Below are 20,612 nucleotides of genomic sequence, written 5' to 3'. Positions count from 1 at the left end.
ATGTGCAAGAAAAGAAAATTGAAGAGAACGAGGAATGAAAAAACTTTAAATATACTGCTTCATAAATTTATCATTAGGCATATACATGTTGCACTTCTATTTATAAATCGGACACTTTTAATTTATAGTGTGCATTTACCACGTCAGCCTCTCCCCGGTCTCAAAAATCCCGTGGCTGTAAATTTAGGAAACTTGAACAAGCCAGCAAGGATTAAGCCCCGTAGGAATTCAAATGACTATCTTCTCAGGCTCCTCATTTCAGCCATTTCAAGGAACTGCTTTTGGTCAGCACAGGCTCTGGAAATGAAACTGTGTATTCTTTGCCCAAATAGAAAACACAATTCAAAGTTTAAGTTCTGGCTGTTGGGAGTCATGGGAGGCGAAGAGCCTGGCTGCGAAACCGGAACCTGCAGCGGGGGCCTCGCACGGAGCTTGCTGCGCGGAGCGGGAGGACCCGCAGTCGGAAGGTCCCCGGTGGGGCGGGCCCGGAGGGCACGCTCCGCGCGGCACAGCTCATCCCCATCCTTCTGCAGATGCTGATAGGTCCTGGTACTCTCCCCCGGTGCTCACGCGCTGGTGCACGCACACTGGTGCACACACGCTGGTGCACGCACACCGGTCGGCAGTGAATGTGAAGCCAAGCCCCGAGGAGTCACCTCCCTAGCAGAAGAGTCCACACGTCCACACGTGTGACGGTCCTTCCCGAGAAAGTGCCCGTTCCCCCGCTTCTAGCCCCACTTTCGCGCACCGCGAGGTGGCTCGGAAATCCTCGCATTTCTGGACACCCCCCCCCCGCCCCGCCAAGATCGAGTTTTGCGGTTGTTACTGGGAGGGGGGTGTCTTTCGGCGTCTTGGCTCCTCAACATGTCACCCTTCTTTCTGTCTGACAGCTCTACAAACCGTCTCTGGCCCATTTTTTAAATGACGTTACAATAACGAAACTCTCCCCGGAATCGGATCGCGGCGAAGTCGCAGCGCACTCGGCGTCCGCGGGAGCTGCTGGGGCGCCGGGGGCTCGGTCCGGCCGGCCGCGGGGCGGGGTCCCGGGGATCCCGGGGTCCCCGCTGTGTGGGGAGGGGAGTCTCCGCGGCCGCCGGCTCCCGGGCAACCCGAGCGTAGCCCCAGCGGCCCCGCCGCCCTCCTCTCCGAGAGGCGCGCGCCGCGGAGTCCCGCGACCCCGATCCCGGATCGCCTCATCCGCAGCTTGGCGCTTTCCCGAGCCGGAGCCGGAGCCGGAGCCGGAGCCGGAGCCGGAGCCGGAGTCGGAGTCGCGGCGCTGCCCCAGCGGCCGCGTCAGAGGAGCCGAGGGGAGGGGAGGGGAAGGGAGGGGAAGGGAGGGGAGAGGAGGGGAGGGGAGGGGAGGGAGCGGAGCGGGGGGAGGCGGGCGGAGGAGCGGGGGCGGGGGAGGGGCGGTGAGGTCAGCGGCGGCGGCGCGTCCGCGGGCGGCGCATGCGCGGAGCGAGCCCTGTGAGTGGCAGCGGCGGCGCGCGGGGGGCGGCGGGGCCGAGGAGTGGGGGAGGGGGCGGGGGCGTCGCGGCGGCCGTGTGTGGGCGAGACGGCGGCGAGTTTGAGAGGTCTGTGGTGCGGGGCGCCCGGGGGAGACCCGGCGCGGCCCTCGCGCGGCGGCGACGGTCGTGTGTGTGTCTGTGTGTGCTACACGCACACCCGCAAAACTTCCTCCTCCCCGGCCCGGGAGGGCGGGCGCGGGCGCTGAGGGGCCGGCGCTCGCGCCGCCCGGAACCCACAACAACAACTGGAGCAGCTGTCAAAACTTCGCCGCCGCCGCCCGGCCCGACGCGGCCCGCGCGGGGGAGGGGCGGCCGGCGGGGCCGCGACCCCCTGCCCGCCGCCCGCCGCCCGCCGCCGCCCCCCGCGCCGCGGCCCCTGGCTCCTCCCGCCCGCGGGCGCTGGGGGAGGGGCGCGGGCGCAGCCCCGGCCGGCGCCCCCCGCGCCCCCTGAGTTGCCCCGCCCCGCCCGGCGCCCGCCCGCGCCCGCCCGCGCCCGCCCGCCCGCACCGCCAGGCCCCCGCCCGCGCCCCGCCCCGCCCGCCGCCGCCGCCGCCGCCGCCGCCGCCGCCCGCACCTCCCGCCCGGCCGGCCGGCCCCTCCCTCCCGCCCGCGCCCCGCCCGCCGCCCGCCGCCCCCCGCCCCCCGCCCGGCCCCTGCGCGCCGAGGTGCGCGCGCCCGCGCGTATGTGTGTGAGTGCGTGTCCTGCTCGCTCCATGTTGCCGCCTCTCCCGGTACCTGCTGCTGCTCCCGGGGCTGCGGGAAATGCGAGAGGCTGAGCCGGGGAGGAGGAACCCGAGCAGCAGCGGCGGCGGCGGCCGCGGCGGCGGCGGCGGGAGGAGCCCCCCAGGAGGAGGACCGGGATCCATGTGTCTTTCCTGGTGACTAGGATGTCGTCGGAGGAGGACAAGAGCGCGGAGCAGCCGCAGCCGCCGCCACCACCCCCCGAGGAGCCCGGAGCCCCGGCCCCGAGCCCCGCAGCCGCAGACAAAAGACCTCGGGGCCGGCCTCGCAAAGATGGCGCTTCCCCTTTCCAGAGAGCCAGAAAGAAGTAAGTTGAGTGTGAGGGAGCCAGGCCGGGAGCCAGCCGCGGCGCCGGGCCGGAGCTGTCACCGGCGCGCCCGGCCCCCTGCCCCCGCGCGCCCCCGGCCGCCCCCGCGGGGTGGGGGTGGGGCCCGGCGGCCGCGCGGCTCCGGCCCGGGGCGCCCGCCCGCCCGCCTGGCTGGCCGCCCGCCTGCCCCGCGCCCCGCGCCCCGCGCCCCCCACCCGGCCCGGCCCGGCCCGGCCTCCCGCGGGCGCCCGCACCTCACTCCGCCCGGCCGGGCTCCGACGGCCCGCGCCGCCGCCGCCGCCGCACTTTACTTTTTAGTTTGGCCCTTGCGCCCGGCTTTTCTTGGTGCATCTGTGTTGGGAGACGTTTCTGGGAGGTTCTCCCCGGCCTAGCGTGGTCAGCGGGGAAGCACACAGCGCCGCACACCTCGGTGGTCCCCGGACGCGCGCATTGTCAACTACAAAGCAGTCCGCCGCGGGACACTCGCGGAGCTGTCAAAGAGCCGGGCCAGGTGGTCTCCCCGCCGGCCTCGGGGGAGGGGGCGCCGGCAGGACCCGGCCGCCTCCCTTTGTCAGCTAGCTGCCCCTTGAACTTTCCTTGCTCCCGAGCCGGTGCTTTCATCTTCTAATGATAGATTAGGAAGTCCCTCGACTTCTCCGTCCCCTCCCCCCGCCGCCGCACCGCCGGGGCCGGGACTCGGCGCCGGTGTGATCGCGCGGCCGGGGCAGAGCGTGCACAAGTTTGGGGAGCGGAGCGGGCTTCGCGCAGCAGGCCGGGCGTGCACGGCACGTCAGCTCGGACGGAATGCAGATGGAAATGTGGCCCAACTTCTGTCCTGGGAGCCCCCCCACCCCCCACCCCGAGCTGCAGCCGGGTTGGGGAGGGGTTTCCTCGGTACCCGAGCACGCAGCGGGACTTAGACTTGGGTTATTCCATTACTGGAAATGTCTTTGACAAAGCGGTCATTCGGCAACTTTGCTTGGAGATGAAACAGCCCGTTTTAGTGCATGCAGCGAGTGGCTGGGCTCTTGCGGCTCCTGACGGTGCCATGGAAGGTCTGCGACTGTCTTCGGAAGTTGTAGAATGGCGTGTGTTGCTTACTCATTTCATTCTGGGATCCCAGCTCATTGAGCCGCCGGCGTGGAAAGGTGCAGGGGGACGCGGGGGAGAGCGGCGCGTTTACGCAGAGTCCGCTGCTGCTGCTGCTGCTGCTGCTGCTGCTGCTGCTGCTGCTGTGCTCGGGCGCTTTCGGTTGGTGATCTTACTGTTATGCTCGGTGGTACGTAGTAGAAGCAGCAGTGTTCACCGAGGCAGAGCCAGGCAGGGCTGTGGGAAACCCACGAAGCCCCGGCTGGATGTTCTCTTTCCTGCTTTGCTGTCCTTTTACAATGAAAATGATTCAGGCCCTTTAACTTGCCTCCATATTTTTATTTCCAGCTCTTACCACCTATGACAAATCATGAGAGAAACAAGTACAGGATATGTGTACATTATTGCATTCGCCTCTTTGGGATACAAAGTTAGAGTTTATTATGCCGCTAGCGAGCATTGTAATGACATGTCTGCTATAAAAATATGCCATTATTATTATTTCTCTATTAAGTGGCATTTGGAGAAGGAAAGTGGTGTTTTAAGTGACTTTAAACTTTGTCACTTTTTTGTGTCCTTTAAAGCAACGTATATCAAGCCTTATTTGGGGTTTAACTTAATTGCTTCCCATTTGACTCCTCTTGGTTTCTTGCTGAATATTAATTTGATATGTTTTAGATTTGCTCTTAGATCCTTGCTGTAGGAAGAGTAGACCCATCTGTGTTGTCACGCCCCTCACCCATACACATGCAAGTGCGTGCGCGCGCACACACAAGCACACAGACACAGCTCCCCTGAGATCGAAATGAGTTCATTTGTATTAGTGCAGCCTCTGGGTACACCGGAAGAAAGGTTGGATTAGGGTATTACCAGTATATTATTTTAATTTTTATCTCATCTTACGAATAAAGAAAAAGCAGTCCTTTGAGAAATTAAAAAATTTCTACAGAATGATGCTAACAGTATAAAAACATCAATACTTTGGGAAACCTTTAGCACAATTCTAAGTCTTAAGAGAGTTTTCTTTCTTGGATTTGAGAGGTGATTCAGCATTCCTTATACGAAATTTAGTGGTAACTTTGGTGATTCCAAACTTTTTAGTGCTTTTTAAAAAATTAGGTGTGTCCTTTGAAGGGAATGAATCTCCATTTGTTTTAGAAACATGTAAGTGGAAACTAATACGTGAGCTGGAAAGCAAAGAGAAGAATTTTCAGTTGTGTGTCTCTATACGGTGTTGCAAGGACCCTACACTTGGGTAGTGAAGATCCTGAAAGTGAAACGGCACTGTAACAGATGTAAATTAGGTTTGTAAATGCTAAAATTACATGGGACTGCAAATACTTATCTAAGAAATGAAAAAAAAAAGTATGTTTTGTGAAGTGCAATGGAGATGCAAGTTTTTAAGTTGGCCCTGTCACTTGGATGGTCACCAACTGGGTGGTTTTATGCTAGAGAAGATGTCTTATGACAGTTGTTTTTAAAGTGGGTTTGCGTATTTGTCTTTGGATTTAGAAAAAGAGGGTAACCATGCTCTGCTAATTTTACTTTCTTTGAGTTTGAATATTTGAATTTTTAATAATTAGGTAAGTAAGCTTAGCGTTTTCTTGTTTTATGCTGTTAGATAATTTTTGATTTATCGTATTTATATAGTTATTAGTTTTAATGAACTATTGTTATCTTAAAATTGTTTACTAAAATCAAGAGTTTTAAACTGAAGCTATTGATCTTAGAGGCATTTTGAAAAGTAGATCTATAAGGATTTCCTGTTGCACAAATGTGAAGTGGAACAGTGAAATTTACATTTGTTTAAAAGTTCTTAACAGTAAGGACTATCTAATAATTGGTTATTTGGAATAGTTTATAATATTTATTAGAGGTACAGGTCTTTCCATTGGTGAAGAAGCTCCTGCCACAGAGTAGGCACAAACTAGAGGTGTAATTCTCTGTTAATATTTAGGAATGTTTTACCAAAGCTTTGATATTATTTTTCCTTCCTTGGAATATATATTCACATTACTAAATTGGGAAGACAACCATTCTACCATATATATATATATATATATATATATATGTATTTTTTTTTTAACTAAGTCAACAAAGTTAATGTTAGGGATGGGGTGGGTGTGGGGGTGGGGGTGGTGGAGAAGCAGGTGGTGGGGATAGGATTTCTGAGGCACTATCCTTGACTCTTTTTGAAAAAACTCTCTTTATATACTGAACCACTTTCTTTTCAAAGGGCAATTACTGTTATTAGAAAGCCACCTTGAGCCTTATTGTTGTAGAAAATTGGGCACAACACAGTGATGTCATAGAGGGGACAGAAAAAAAAAAAAAACTCTGCTGCAGATGACTGTTGCTATTCTATATTTGTAAGTCCCTTCCCCTTTTAAAAATCTCATTTCCATAGCTGTGAACTTGAAATAAAAAGGTGGATTGCGGGATCCCTGGGTGGCGCAGCGGTTTAGCGCCTGCCTTTGGCCCAGGGCGCGATCCTGGAGACCCGGGATCGAATCCCGCGTCGGGCTCCCGGAGCATGGTGCCTGCTTCTCCCTCTGCCTGTGTCTCTGCCTCTCTCTCTCTCTCTCTCTGTGTGTGACTATCATAAATAAATAAAAAAATAAAAATTAAAAAAAAAAGGTGGATTGCATTTAAATATATGCAGTTTCATAAAGCAACAATTTGTAGTCGAAAGATACCACTGTTATTATTCATGCTTGAGATAATGCAAATTTGTAATTTGTATGATAGTAATTCTTTTTATTTTTCAAGAAATTAGATACATGGAAATTTTGGCAATTACTGGTCTCTGGTACTTAATAAGCATTGGAATGTTTTAATGTACTTGAAAAGCTGGTCCAGGAATGGCAGCCTCTCATCTGTTAGGTGGTTGTTCTCCAACCTGACCTCATTGTAGTTTGCTATTGTCTTGTTGGTCTTATTCATGAAATCTCTAGTCTTTGAGAATGTTATTAGTCTAATATTCAATTTTATGTTCAGTATATTGGTTATTACTATATAAACTTGATATACATGGGTTTCCATGTGAATTAAGTATCAGAATTATTTTCCCATTCTGAAAATACTGATTTAATACATTTTCCTACTAGCTCAGTTAATTCTGCCTATGCCATATTTGTAGTCAGTTTGCAGGGTCACAAAAACACTGCTCTACCCGCCCCTCTCCGCCCCCCACCTTTTTGCAAAACTTCATGGTATTCCCCAGGCCACAATCAGATAGTGCTTGTCCAACTTTGTATCGTTAAGCCACGTGTAGCTATGACTGAAGGGCTTCCCTGAAACCTCATTTCCAAAATGAAAATGGTCAGTTTTTAGTTATAGATTAGATGCTCTCTGTGATCTTGGCTGGTGGGGAGGTATAAGATACCTTGCATAGGATTTGATACAGTTTTTAATCCATGAGATGTTTGGACTGAACATAATTTTTAGCTGATATAGAATAAATTTACCAGTCTGTGTGTGCGTTTGAGAGAGATTCCCTTTCTTTTTCCTTTATTGTTTTGGCCCATCTTTAAATTTCAACAAGCTGATTAATACCTTCCTCCTCTTTTTAAAAATTGTCTTTATCATGTTTGTGCTACAGTGTCTATTTTCAGAACTTCTTGGCAGTAGGAGTTGCAAAAGTTATGGAGTGAAATAGGGACAATTTCTTCTCTCTCTCTCTCTCTCTCTCTCTCTCTTTGGTGATGGCCTGCATATAAATGTATGCTTGTGGTTAGTGTGAAAATTTAATGGAAAGACCAATTGTGAGTTTGTGATGGGAATTGTCGGTCTCTATGCAGAATTTGAAAGGCTTAAGAACACAAGAGAAACAGATGACACAGCTCTTTTTGCCCTTTGTCTAGAAAAAATTCTCATGTAAAAGATGGGAAAGTTGTTTGACTTTGCTTTTGGTATTAATTTTGTGAAAGCAGTAACTATGTATGATACACAAGTGTTGAAATTGTTTTAAGAAGTCTGGGAAATACTCTCCTGTAACTTTTTATTTTTTTGTTTGTTTTTTAAAAGATTTTATTTATTTATTCGTGAGAGAGGCAGAGACACAGGCAGAGAGAGCAGCAGGCTCCATGCAGGGAGCCCGATGTGGGACTCGATCCCGGGACTCCAGGATAACACCAGGCGCTAAACAACTGAGCCACCCAGGTGTCCCTCTCCTGTAACTTTTTAGATCTTTCGTTTGGCACATGTTATTCAAGGAGCCTGTAAGTGTTAAGTGCATGTAGGGGTGGACAGTCACCTATGGAAGAAAGATCACTGTGGCCAACAGGGATCTGCAAGATTTGGAGTTAGAACTTGAAGGATTGATAGGATTTAGTCAAGTATAGTGAGAAAGTTAGAGTGTGTTGTGGGGTAGCAGTGTGAGTGAAGTTATTGAAGCAGGAAATGTAAAATGTATTTTCTTGGTGGAGTGTGACTAGAACAGAGGCTTAATGTGGGAATTGGGGTCATGCCATGATGGTCCTTGAATGCCAGGCTAATGAGTTTGGGCTTTGTAGTCCAGGGGTTATAAACTGTTTACAGGGACTAGGTAGGTAATTGAAATGATTGCATGCAGCTTGTAAGATCCTGAAAGACAGCTGACATAACTTAAGGCCTTGAGTTGGGGAAAAATTGGTGAGTAAAAACAGCCTGAAGGGTTCTAGGAATCTTATGCTTTGCTTAAGTGCAGCTGATAGACAATTCTGGCTGATGGTTGCCATGTGAGACTGTCAGATGTTGTTTTTTTAGATACTTTGGTTTTTCAAGAGAGACTGGGAACTTGGAATTTTATGTGAAATCTCTTCTTAAGTATCTTCAATTAAGATCTAAAACACTATTTGGGACTACATCTTGTAGGTCAGGTTTAATATGTGGTGTGTTACAGGTCTTCAAATTGCTCTGCTTTATACTCAGGTTATTTTATTTTTTAAGTTAATTTTTTAAAAAGCAGATATTTGCAGTCTTCCAGGGGACAGTCATGTTATCAAATTACTTTGTATTCTGTGTGCATTTTATACAGTTGAGTGTAGGTACTGTAATACTTGGTGATTTGATGGCAACTATTTTAGGAAAGCCACCCTGGTAATATGAAGAGAGGAGTTACCTGGAGGCAGAGATTAACAGCCTGTTGCAATAATCATGGTGTGAGGTGATCAAGGCAGACGGTATATTGTTGGTAATGTGGATGGAAAGGAAGAGAGATTTCAGTCAGTGCAGGGGAGGAAATTTGGTTTCTGGCATAGATGTCGAGGAGATAGAAACGTCTGGGAGTATTTGGGGGTGTAGCATTGAAGCTTAGGAGCTCCATTAGGATAAGTGATTAAAGATGTGACTTCCATGAAATCACTGAGAATATGGAGTGTCTGTGGAATTTAGTCCTTTTATTAAGTACTTTATTAAGAGCTTTTCTTAGGACATAGTGGGGGTGGGGTAGGAAGGGACCAAGAAAGCCCATAAAAACTAGAAAGGAAATTATAATAGATTCCTACAAATGGGCAAGTATGTATGTGCAAAGATGCTCATGGCAGCAGAGAAAATTAGAAAATGAGTAAAGAAAAATTGGCTGCAGCAAAATACCCATCAGTGGACCTGCCATGCAGTTTATCAGGACAGAGAGATGGACCTGTGGGTACCAAAGTGGGAGAATGTCTAAAACATTTGTTGACTTGAGGAAAAACTTCTAAAGGTTGCAAAGCAGTAAGTTTAGTACTAACTCTATTTTGTAAAGGGCACACAACCCCAAATTTTATGCAGATATTTTGTGTATAGAAAGTTATTTGGGGGATCCCTGGGTGGCGCAGCGGTTTGGCGCCTGCCTTTGGCCCAGGGCGCGATCCTGGAGACCCGGGATCGAATCCCACGTCGGGCTCCCGGTGCATGGAGCCTGCTTCTCCCTCTGCCTATGTCTCTCTCTCTCTCTCTCACTCTCTCTCTCTCTCACTGTGTGCCTATCATGAATAAATAAAATAAAATTAAAAAAAAAAAAAAGAAAGTTATTTGGAAGAATACATAACATTATTAATACTTCTGGGGAGTATATACTCTTGTATGTACATCTGTGCACTTTTTATTTATGTTTGTTTATGTATTTATTTTAGAGAGCAGATGAGGGGAGGAGCAGAGGGAGAGAATCCTAAGACTCTGCTGAGCATGGAGCCCAATGCGGGACTCGGTCTCACAACCCCGAGACCATGACCCAAGCCAAAACCAAGAGTTGGACACTTAGCCAGCTGAGCCACCCAGGTGCCCCTTTATGCAATTTTTATTTTTATTTTTTAAAGATTTATTTATTTATGATAGAGAGAGAGAGAGAGAGAGAGAGAGAGAGGGCAGAGACACAGGAGGAGGGAGAAGCAGGCTCCATGCCGGGAGCCTGACGCGGGACTTGATCCCGGGACTCCAGGATCACGCCCTGAGCCAAAGGCAGGCGCTAAACCGCTGAGCCACCCAGGGATCCCCCTCTATGCAATTTTTAAAAAACCAATAACGTGAAGCCATAATCATGTTTTACAAATGAGAAAACGAGGTTCTGGGGGATATCACAGGTTTAAGTACCAAGATTGCTTGAATTGAAATCCAGGTTCCAATACTTAATAACTGCTTGATTTTGGGAAGTTACTGGACTTTTTGCTGCCTTGGTTGCCTCATCTACAGAGTGCACATACTAGCACACCTAGTTTAGGATTGTTGTGAATTTGTGTATGTGTAGAATTTAGAATAGTGTCTGGCACAAACTAAGCGCTATTAAGAGGTACTATTATAAGAATTTGGTAATATTTGTTATTGTCACTATCATCAGTTATCAACATTTTTCTGATATCCTAGAACTTGTTAGGGACAGACATGTGATGAGATGTCAGACTCACTCTAAAAATGTCATGGCAGGGGATCCGTGGGTGGGTCAGCGGTTTGGCACCTGCCTTCGGCCCAGGGCGTGATCCTGGAGTCCCGGGGTGGAGTCCTGTGTGGGGCTCCCTGCAAGGAGCCTGCTTCTCCCTCTGCCTGTGTCTCTGCCCCCCCCCCCCCATCTCTCATGAATAAATAAATAAAATCTTTAAAAAAAAATAAAAATGTCATGGCATAAAATAATGTAGTAGTTATTGGGGGTGGGAGGGGACGATAAAGATTTCCTTTCTGCACAGCTGTCCCTAATAAAGACAAAAAGAAGAAAGATAAAAAAGCTAGGTCAGCAGAAATCTCTATAGAATGTTTCTTATTATGAGGAACACATGAAGAGCAAAAGCAGTTCTTGAAGCTGTATATGTAGTACTGTTACTACAGAATTATTAAAAATTTTTCATTATCCAAACTTGTGAATGTGGTCATAGTGATTTTTTTCATATTACTGCCGACCCTGTTTTTATTAGTAGGTCTTCCTGAGATTTCCTTTCAGGTGGTTTAAATGATTTCTTATGTCTTTCATACTGGGTCACTTTTAATCTTTACTTCTTAGTATAATCATTTACATTAGAAGCAGCATAGCCAGTGGTTGTAGGAAGTCTGTGTGATTGTGTTGTTAATTCCGTCTTTTAGTGGAGCCTAGTAACAAATAAACAACTTCCTGATTTCCTGATCTTGGGGATCCTAGTGGCATATACCACATGTCTGGAGTAAGCACCCAGTTGCATGTAAAGTAACAATATGAAACATATTAAAGAATTAATTATATTTTTTACCTTAAAGCTCTCACCATCTAATTGTTCTACCAAGGTTGAAGTATTTGGTTAGTATGGCCAAGCTTACTCATATCAGACATACATACTTAGAGTCATAGAATGTTAAAAACCAGGTGAGCATTCTAAGAACATTTCATCTAAACCCTCATTTTCAGACAGCTGAGCCTCAGAGAGGTGATCACATGCTATAGATCATACATAAAGGTCTTAACCTGCACAGTAATTAAGGGGGAGAAGGTAGTCGATTATGTTGGTGACCCCCAATGAACCATGCCTGCTGGAATTTATGCTGTTGTATGGTCACCTCCCCATGTATCTTATCTTGCCCTATGACTCACTTTAACCAGTCGAATGCAGCAAAAATGGCTCTGTGCTAGTTTGGGGCCTAAGATTGAAGGAGGCCAGGAATTTCTGCTTTTGCACGCTTAGGAGCCCGAGTCACCACATAAGAAGGCAGGTCCTACCCTGCTGGAGAAACTGTGGACAGGGAGGGATTCTGGACTACACGGAAAAAAAAGAAGCCCAGTGTCCCAGCTGAGTTCAGCCCATTGTCAAATTTCTTCATTAAATGCAGCTACAGAAGTGACCACTGGTAAAACTAGCAGAGGAACCAGGCAGCTGAGTCTAGCCTATATTGCAAAATTATGAATAAATAAAAATGGTTGTTTTAGGGATCCCTGGGTGGCTCAGGGGTTTAGCGCCTGCCTTCAGCCCAAAGCGTGATCTTGGAGACCCAGGATCGAGTCCCACATCGGGCTCCCTGCATGGAGCCTGCTTCTCCCTTTGCCTATGTCTCTGCCTCTCTGTCTCTCTCATGAATAAATAAATAAAATCTTAAAAAAAAAGGTTGTTTTAATCTATTAGATTTTGTGGTGGTTTGTTATATATCAGTATAAAATGGAAGCAGATGGTTTTGCAAATTAAGAGACTAAGAACAAAAACTATTTGAGATACAAATGATAAAAATCATTGCGTCTTTTGCCTTTTTTTTTTTTTTTTTTTTAGATTTATTTGACAGAGCACAAGGAGGAGGGAATGGGAGTGGGAGAGGGAGAAGCAGACTCTGCAGAGCAGAGAGGGGCTCCATCCAGGACCCTGGGATTAGGATTACCACCTGAGCCCAAGGCAGACACTCAACCGACTGGGCTACCCAGCCACCCCAAAAATCATTATTTTTCAACTTTTTTACTGAGATAAATGAGGCTGCCCCTAACTTTTGCTTCTTATTTCACTAAGGTGTTTTGAAATAGAAGTGGATTTTTATTATTGGGGAATTTCCTTAGGATTTTATTTATTCATGAAAGACAGAGAGAGGCAGAGAACATAGGCAGAGAGAGAAGCAGGTTCCATGCAGGGAGCCTGATGTGGCACTTGATCCAGGGACACCTGGATCACACCCTGGGCTGAAGGCAGGCGCTCAACAGCTGAGCCACCCAGGGGTCCCATATTATTGGAGAATTTAAATGGTCTTTAAAAATGTAGTTGTCACAATGTAGATCAGACTATAATTAGATAATATGTAATGGTAAGATAAAATAATTATGGTAATCAGCTTCTAAAAAGACACTATTGGGCAGCCCGGGTGGCTCAGCAGGTTAGCACTACCTTTGGTCCAGGGCGTGATCCTGGTGTCCCTGGATCGAGTTCCACGTCGGGCTCCCTGCGTGGAGCCTGCTTCTCCCTCTGCCTGTGTCTCTGCCTCTCTCTCTCGCTCTGTCTCTCATGAATAAATAAATAAAAATCTTAAAAAAAAAAAAGACACTATTTTACTTTTGTGACTTTTACAGGTATTTTCTACATATCTGCAGATTAACAGTCTCTGTGTCAGGATCCCTGGGTTCTATTCCTGGGTCTGGATTGGGTTTATCTTTATGTGAAAGAAAACCCCTAACTAACAGTGACTGGAATAGGAATGTTTATTTCTCTCACATCAAACCTGGAGGGTAGGTGCTAGCCCTGGTATGGTACCTTTGCACTGCAAAATCATCAGGGACTTGGTTCCTTTTATTTCTCTGCTCAGACATTTCTAGGATAAGGCCTTTGCCCTCAGATTTCATGATGGCTTCTAGAGGACTACTCATTACATCCATGTCCACTGAAGTAGAATCGAGGAAGAGTAGACCAAGGGTGCAATTTCTGTCTTTAAAACACTCTTCTAAGAAGTACCATATGCTTCAGCTTGTTTGTAATTGGTTGGAGTCTAGTCATATGGCCATATGTGGCTGCAGAGGAGGCTGGGAGTGCATTGCTGCCTAGAATAGATTTAGAGCCTTGTTGCTAAGAGAGGGAGTGGACACTGCAGGAACAGCCAGTAGTCTCCACTACTGTGAGCAACCAGTTTGTCTCCAGAGGCTTAGGTTTTCTCGTGTGTGAAAATGATGATATAGAACCACTTGAGATGGCAGAGAGATTTCATACTGAGGGCCAGTCCTAGTTGATTAGTAGTGACTACTTGCAGTGTTCTGTGGAACCCCACCTGAGTCCTAGTACTTGCCCTCAGCAGGGTGAGGCAGTAGAGGAAGGCTTTATTTTGGGTAAATAGGGGAGTGATAGCATGCTGTCATTTATATACTGTGCTACATACTTCAGCTTTTTTTATGAGTAGTTACTTCAGTTTTTAAAATCCTTTCATAGAAAATATTTGCTTGTTTTGTTAACTTTTGGATTATCTTTTTTCCTCTTAAAGATACCCTATTTTTTTTATTAAAGATTTTAAAGATATCCTAAAATTCATTCCATATTTAAAAAGTTTGCTAATAAACTGGAGACCCAACTGTATGCAGAACATTCTCAACACTGGAGATTGGAATGATATAGAGAAATTAATATTAAACTTCTTAATAAAGTGTGTATCAGAATAGCCTGAATATGTCGGGGATAACAAACAGGCTCAAGTAAGTCTTAGTTGCCTCAGTCAACAACAGTTGATTTCTTGCTTATGCTGTGTGTTCATCATAGGCTGGCTTGGGAGCTTTGCTCTACAACAGCTACACCCAGGCTGGGATCCCTGGGTGGCGCAGCGGTTTGGCGCCTGCCTTTGGCCCAGGGCGCGATCCTGGAGACCCGAGATCGAATCCCACATCAGGCTCCCGGTGCATGGAGCCTGCTTCTCCCTCTGCCTATGTCTCTGCCTCTCTCTCTCTCTCTCTGTGACTATCATAAAAAAAAAAAAAAATAAAATAAAATAAATAAGCTACACCCAGGCCAAGGCAGGAAAAGGAGAACATGGTAGGTTGTGCTCTCTCTTAAAGACTTAAAGCAACGGCATTATGTCAGTTCTGTTTATGTTTCACTGGCCTGAGAATGTCACATGGTAGCACCTAACTTGAAGAGGGCATGGAGGCAAAATCCTATCATATTTCTGGAGGAAGAACTAGAAGTATTGGGTGAAGAGCGCTAGTCAGCACCATATAGAGTAATATTTTCACCCAAGAATTCATATTTCACTTTGGAGTATGTTTTGTTACCTATAAATGAATATGACCATCAGGTAGACTGCTATACTACAATGTATTAATCAAGGTGATGTGTTTAATAATACTATTAAATATACAAAACATTTTCCAGAGGTAGAAATAATACAGGAGTCATAGGGCTTGGATTCCTTTTTTTTTTTTTTTTTATTTATTCATGAGAGACCCACAGAGAGAGGCAGAGAGAGAAGCACGCTCCACACAGGGAGTGGGGCTTGGATTCTTTTTTTTTTTTTTTTTAATTTTTATTTATTTATGATAGTCACAGAGAGAGAGAGAGAGGCAGAGACATAGGCAGAGGGAGAAGCAGGCTCCATGCACCGGGAGCCTGATGTGGGATTCGATCTCGGGTCTCCAGGATCGCGCCCTGGGCCAAAGGCAGGCGCCAAACCGCTGCACCATCCAGGGATCCCTGGGGCTTGGATTCTTGATTCTTTACTTTGTGCTTGTTTCCTTCCTCCACCCACCTGAAAGGAGGAAAGGCATCAAATGTTAAAATTGGTATGTGGTGTTAGAGTATAGGCATTTTAAACCTGTCTTTTTTTTTTTTTTTAATTTTTTTTATTTATTTATGATAGTCACCAAGAGAGAGGGAGAGAGGCAGAGACACAGGCAGAGGGAGAAGCAGGCTCCATGCACCGGGAGCCCGATGTGGGATTCGATCCCGGGTCTCCAGGATCGCGCCCTGGGCCAAAGGCAGGCGCCAAACCGCTGCGCCACCCAGGGATCCCTAAACCTGTCTTTTCAAAGTTTTTACAGCATATGTTTTCAGTCTGGGTTACTTTGGCTATTTGTTTTCTATTAATTACCAAAGGAAGAAGTTACTGTGAATCTACTATGTGTGTATGCTGGAGAAACCAAATAAGATGATCCCTACCCTCAGCATCTACCAATTCAGTACGCACTGTACAGGAAGATGGCACATCCTGTGATGGAACATGGTGCACAGTGCTAGGGAGCTAGAGAAGGAGGAACTTAAGGCAGGGGTGTTAAGACACGAAAACTTTGGAGTCGAGTCCTGTAGAATGAAAACAAATTTAACTGAAGGGAGTAGAGGGGTGAGGAACAACTAGTCCATGGCCATTATGGGTTAGTTGCTTCCAGGGCTTACCAGAAGGTCATGCTTCACAGTCACATGCAGTAGACTCATTGGGTCTCGTTTCACAGATGAAGGAACTGTTTCAGGAAGATCACATAGTTGGTAAGTGATGCAGTCAGGATTTGGATCCAGGTGTGTTTGACTCAGGTCTTTGTTTTTTAAGAAACAAATTTTCAGCTATAAGATGAATTAAGTTTGAGGATCTAAATATAATATGGTGACTATAGTTGATAACTGTGTATTATAGAATTGGAATTTGCTGTGAGAATAAAACTTAAATGTTTGCACACACACACGAAGAAGATAAATATGTGAGATGATAGATGTATTAGTTAACTAGATAGGTGGGAGGAATCCTTTCATGGTGTATATGTATATCAAATCATGATGTGCACTTGAAATATCTTACAATTTTGTCATTTATAGCTCAATAAAGTTAAGAAAAAAAAGCTCACCAAACCAACCAACCAACCAAACAAACAAAAAAAACCCTTCTGGTTAATAATATCTGAGAAAATGAGAAAGGGAAAGTAAATTGAGAATTTTGAATTTTTACTGTAGGCAGTAGGGAGCCATTGAAGATTTTAAACAGAAGAGTAACAATGTAACTTGGTTAGAAAATAACTTTGGCAACAACAAGGAAGATGAAACAGAGAGGATATATGTTACAAGAGACCAGAATGAGAACCCAAAGTGATTTTCCATACTACTCTTTTTCATCAAGAAATAATACTTGCAAAAAAAAAAAAAAGAAAAAGAAAAAGAAAGAAAAAAAAAATACTTGCCTAACTTTTATTTTCAAATTTTCCATCCTCAGAACTAGAAAGACCTTCACTGTTATCAATTCCAGTGTCTTCATTTTATGGATTAGGAAATGAAGTGCCAACAGGCTGATTTGACATCTGAGATTACACTTTAAGATCTGGAGATGATGATCTTTTGTCAAACTGGTACTTATCCTAAGTTCCATTATGCTAGGTTCCAGTGTAGACCTATGCCTGGAAAAATATCTTGGAGGTCCATCCATGTTGTTGCATTTATTAACAGTTTATTTCTTTATGTTGACGAGTAGTATTCCACTGTATAGATGTGCCATATTTTATCAATTCATCAGTTAATGGACTTTTGGATTGTTTGCAGTATTTTGTCTACCATGAATAATGCTGCTGAACATCTGGAAAATGTTTTGGATAAATGCTTTTATTTCTCTGAGTAGGTACCTAGGTATAGAGATTGCTTGGTTATATGGTTAATGTATATTTAAATTTTTTAGAAACTTCCAGACTTTTCCAAAGTTCCTGTACCGTATTACATTCTCATTAACATTGTATGAAGGTTTGTAGCTTTGCTGATGCTTGGAATTGTCAATCTTCTTGATTTTAGCTGTTGTAGTGGGTGTGTAGTGATATCTCATTGTGGTTTTAATTTGCATTTCTCTAATTTATGATGTTGAACATTTTTTCAAATACTTATTTACCATTTCTGTGGTAAAGTATCAATTCTATTGGTGAAATATAAATTTTAATCTTTTCCCTATTTTGTGTGCTTGTGCATCTTAGTTTTTAGTCACAAGAGTTCTTTATATATGTATACATATCAGACTATTTTATTTATTTATTTATTTAACTTATTTTTATTTTTATTTATTTATTCATGAGAGAGAGACACACAGAGAGAGAGAGAGAGAGAGAGAGAGAGGCAGAGGGAGAAGCAGGCTCCATCAGGGAGCCCGACGTGGGACTTGATCCCGGGTCTCCAGGACCAGGCCCTGGACCAAAGGCAGTGCTAAACCGCTGAGCCACCCGGGCTGCCCCCAGACTATTTTTTTTAGAGCAGTTTTAGGTTCACAACAAAACTGAGAGGAAGATACAGCGATTTCTCGTAGCCCATCCCTACTTCCACACATACATAGCTTCCCCCATTATCAGCACCCTCTATTAGAGTGGTACATTTGTTAGAGTTGATGAGCCTACCTTGACAACACCTCATTATCATCCAGAGTCCATAGTTGACATTAGGGTTCATTCTTGGTGTTGTACATTCTGTGGGTTTTGAAAAATGTATAATGATGTGTATCTACGTGATGTGTATCTAACTCTGTAGAGTTAGTTTCACTTCCAAAACAATCCTCTGTTCTGCCTTATTCATCCCATCCTTCTTACCCCTGTCAAGTACTGCCATTTCTTTTTAAGCTATATCCATAGTTTGCCTTCTTTATATATTTTTTGTACAAGTCCTTTATGAGTTAAATCATTTACAGGTATTCTAGTCTCTGACTTATTCTTACTCCCTTTTTAATGATGTTTATTGAAAGGCTAAGGTTTCCAATTTTGATGAAATTCAGTTTATCAGTTTTTTTCTCTTATGGAATTATGATTTTCATACCATATCTAAGAGCTCTTGTGAAGGCTAAGATTTAAAAAATCTATGGTTCCTTCTAGAAGCTTTTATAGTGTTCCCTTTAAGGTCAGTGATATGTTTAATTGATTTTTGTGTATGGTGTGAGGTAAGGTCTAAGTTTATTATTTTGCATATGGATATAGAGTCATTCCAGCACCATTTGTTGAAGACTGTTCTTTCCTCATTGAATTGTAACATCACTTGATCATAAACTCCTAGGTTTATTTCTGGACTCTCCCATTGATTTGTATGTCTTTCCTTACACTAATATTACATTATCTTGATTACTATATCTTTATTATAAATTTTGAAATCAAGTAATCTAATTCCCCTAACATTGTTCTTCTCCAAAGTTGTTATGGCTATTATAGGTCTTTTGCATTATCATACAAATTTTATGGTCAGCCTGCCAGTTTCTACCAAAAATGTATTGGGTATTTGATAGGAATTGCATTGAATCTTTAGATCAGGGATGCCTGGATGGCTCAGTGGTTGGCCGTCTGCCTTTGGCTCAGGGCGTGATCCTGGGGTCCTGGGATCGAGTCCTGCATCAGGTTTCACATGGGGAGCCTGCTTCTCCCTCTGCCTGTCTCTGCCTTCTCTCTCTCTCTCTCTCATGAATAAATAAATCTTAAAAAAAATCTTTAGATCAATCTTGAGAGAATTGATATCTTACTATTTTTTTTTAAGTTGTATTATTAATCTTTACATCCCAAGTGGGGCTTGAACTTCTGACCCTGAGATCAAGAGTCATAGAGATCAAGAGTCACATGCTTTTTCCAACTGAGCCAGCCAGGTGCCCTGATACCTTACTATTTCAATACACAAGATTATATTGAATCTGTAAATCAATCTTGAGAGAACTGATACCTTACTATTTCAGTACATGAGATCATGTATCTCTTCATTTTATTTTATTTTGTAAAGATTTTGTTTATTCATAGACACAGAGAGACAGAGACACAGGCAGAGGGAGAGGGAGAAGCAGGCTCCATGCAGGGAGCCCGACGTGGGACTCGATCCCGGGTCTCCAGGATCACACCCCGGGCTGCAGGCGGTGCCAAACCGCTGCGCCACTGGGGCTGCCCATGTATCTCTTTATTTTAGTCTTTAATTTAGCAATTGTATATTTATATAAATATATTTTCAGTGTGCAGGTTTTGTGTTTTTTGTTTTTTGTTTTTTTTTTGTTAAAATTCTTTTTAATTTTTTAATTTTTAATTTTATTTATTTATGACAGTCACACACACACACACACAGAGAGGCGGAGACACAGGCAGAGGGAGAAGCAGGCTCCATGCACCAGGAGCCCGACGTGGGATTTGATCCCGGGTCTCCAGGATTGCGCCCTGGGCCAAAGGCAGGCGCTAAACCGCTGCGCCACCCAGGGATCCCAAAATCCTTTTTAAAAAAGATTTATTTGAGAGAACACTGTAGCAGGAGCATGGGGAGGGGCAGAGGGACAAGTAGACTCATCACTGAGCCTGGAGCTGGAGGTGGGACTCAATCCCAGGACAATGAGATCTTGACCTGAGCTGAAGTCAGATACTTAACTGAGCCACCCAGGAGCCCCTGGTTAAATTTATTTCTAAGTATTTAGTTCTTTTTGATGCTGTCATAGATGGAATTATTTTCTTAATTTCATTTATGAATTGTTACTAGTATGTAGAAATACAATTGGGTGTTGTTTGTTTGTTGTTTTGGTAATACGAGTGGACTCCTACAGTGGAGTTTGCAGTAGTAGAGAGAGAAGGGCTCAACCCCTGATGGTATATTGGTCTTATATTCTGTTATTTTGCTAAACTCTCTTAATAGTTTTGTGTTGTTTTTTGTTTGGTAGGTTTTTAAAAAAATTTTATTAATTTTTTAAAAAGATTTTATTTATTCATGAGAGACAGAGAGAGAGAAAGAGAGAGAGGGGCAGAGACACAGGCAGAGGGAGAAGCAGGCTCCCTTTAGGGAGTCCGACATGGGACTCCATCCAGGGTCTCCAGAATCAGGCTCTGGCCTGGAGGTGGCGCTAAACCGCTGAGCCACCTGGGCTGGCTGCCGAGGAGTCAGATTTTATTTATTTGACAGTGCCAGCATAAGCAAGGGGAGGGGCAGAGGGAGAGGGAGAAACAGGCTCCCCACCGAACAGGGAGTCCAATGTTGGACTCTATCCCAGGACCCTGGATCATGACCTGAGCTGAAGGCAGATGCTCAATTTACTGAGCTACCCAGATGCCCCCCCTTTTTTGGGTTCTTCAAGACTTTTTCTTTTTTTTTTCTTTTTAAAAAAGATTTTATTTACTTATTCATGAGAGAGAGAGAGAGAGAGAG

At 45.2% G+C, this 20,612-nt stretch overlaps 1 protein-coding gene across 1 annotated transcript in view; it reads left to right on the top strand.

The window, feature by feature from the left end:
• Positions 1-2,176: 2,176 nt before the first annotated feature.
• Positions 2,177-20,612, top strand: part of KMT2C (lysine methyltransferase 2C) — a 283,967-nt gene continuing 265,531 nt past the window's right edge. Inside the window, 1 exon segment of the mRNA XM_038559782.1 lies at positions 2,177-2,556. Coding sequence (XP_038415710.1) covers positions 2,396-2,556 — 161 coding nt within the window. The 5' untranslated portion in view covers positions 2,177-2,395.

This window comes from Canis lupus, chromosome 16, assembly GCF_011100685.1.
Source record: "Canis lupus familiaris isolate Mischka breed German Shepherd chromosome 16, alternate assembly UU_Cfam_GSD_1.0, whole genome shotgun sequence".
Lineage (NCBI taxonomy): Eukaryota > Metazoa > Chordata > Mammalia > Carnivora > Canidae > Canis > Canis lupus.
The sequence above is the reverse complement of the archived record's forward strand: the minus strand, read 5'-3'. Positions and strand labels throughout refer to the sequence as shown.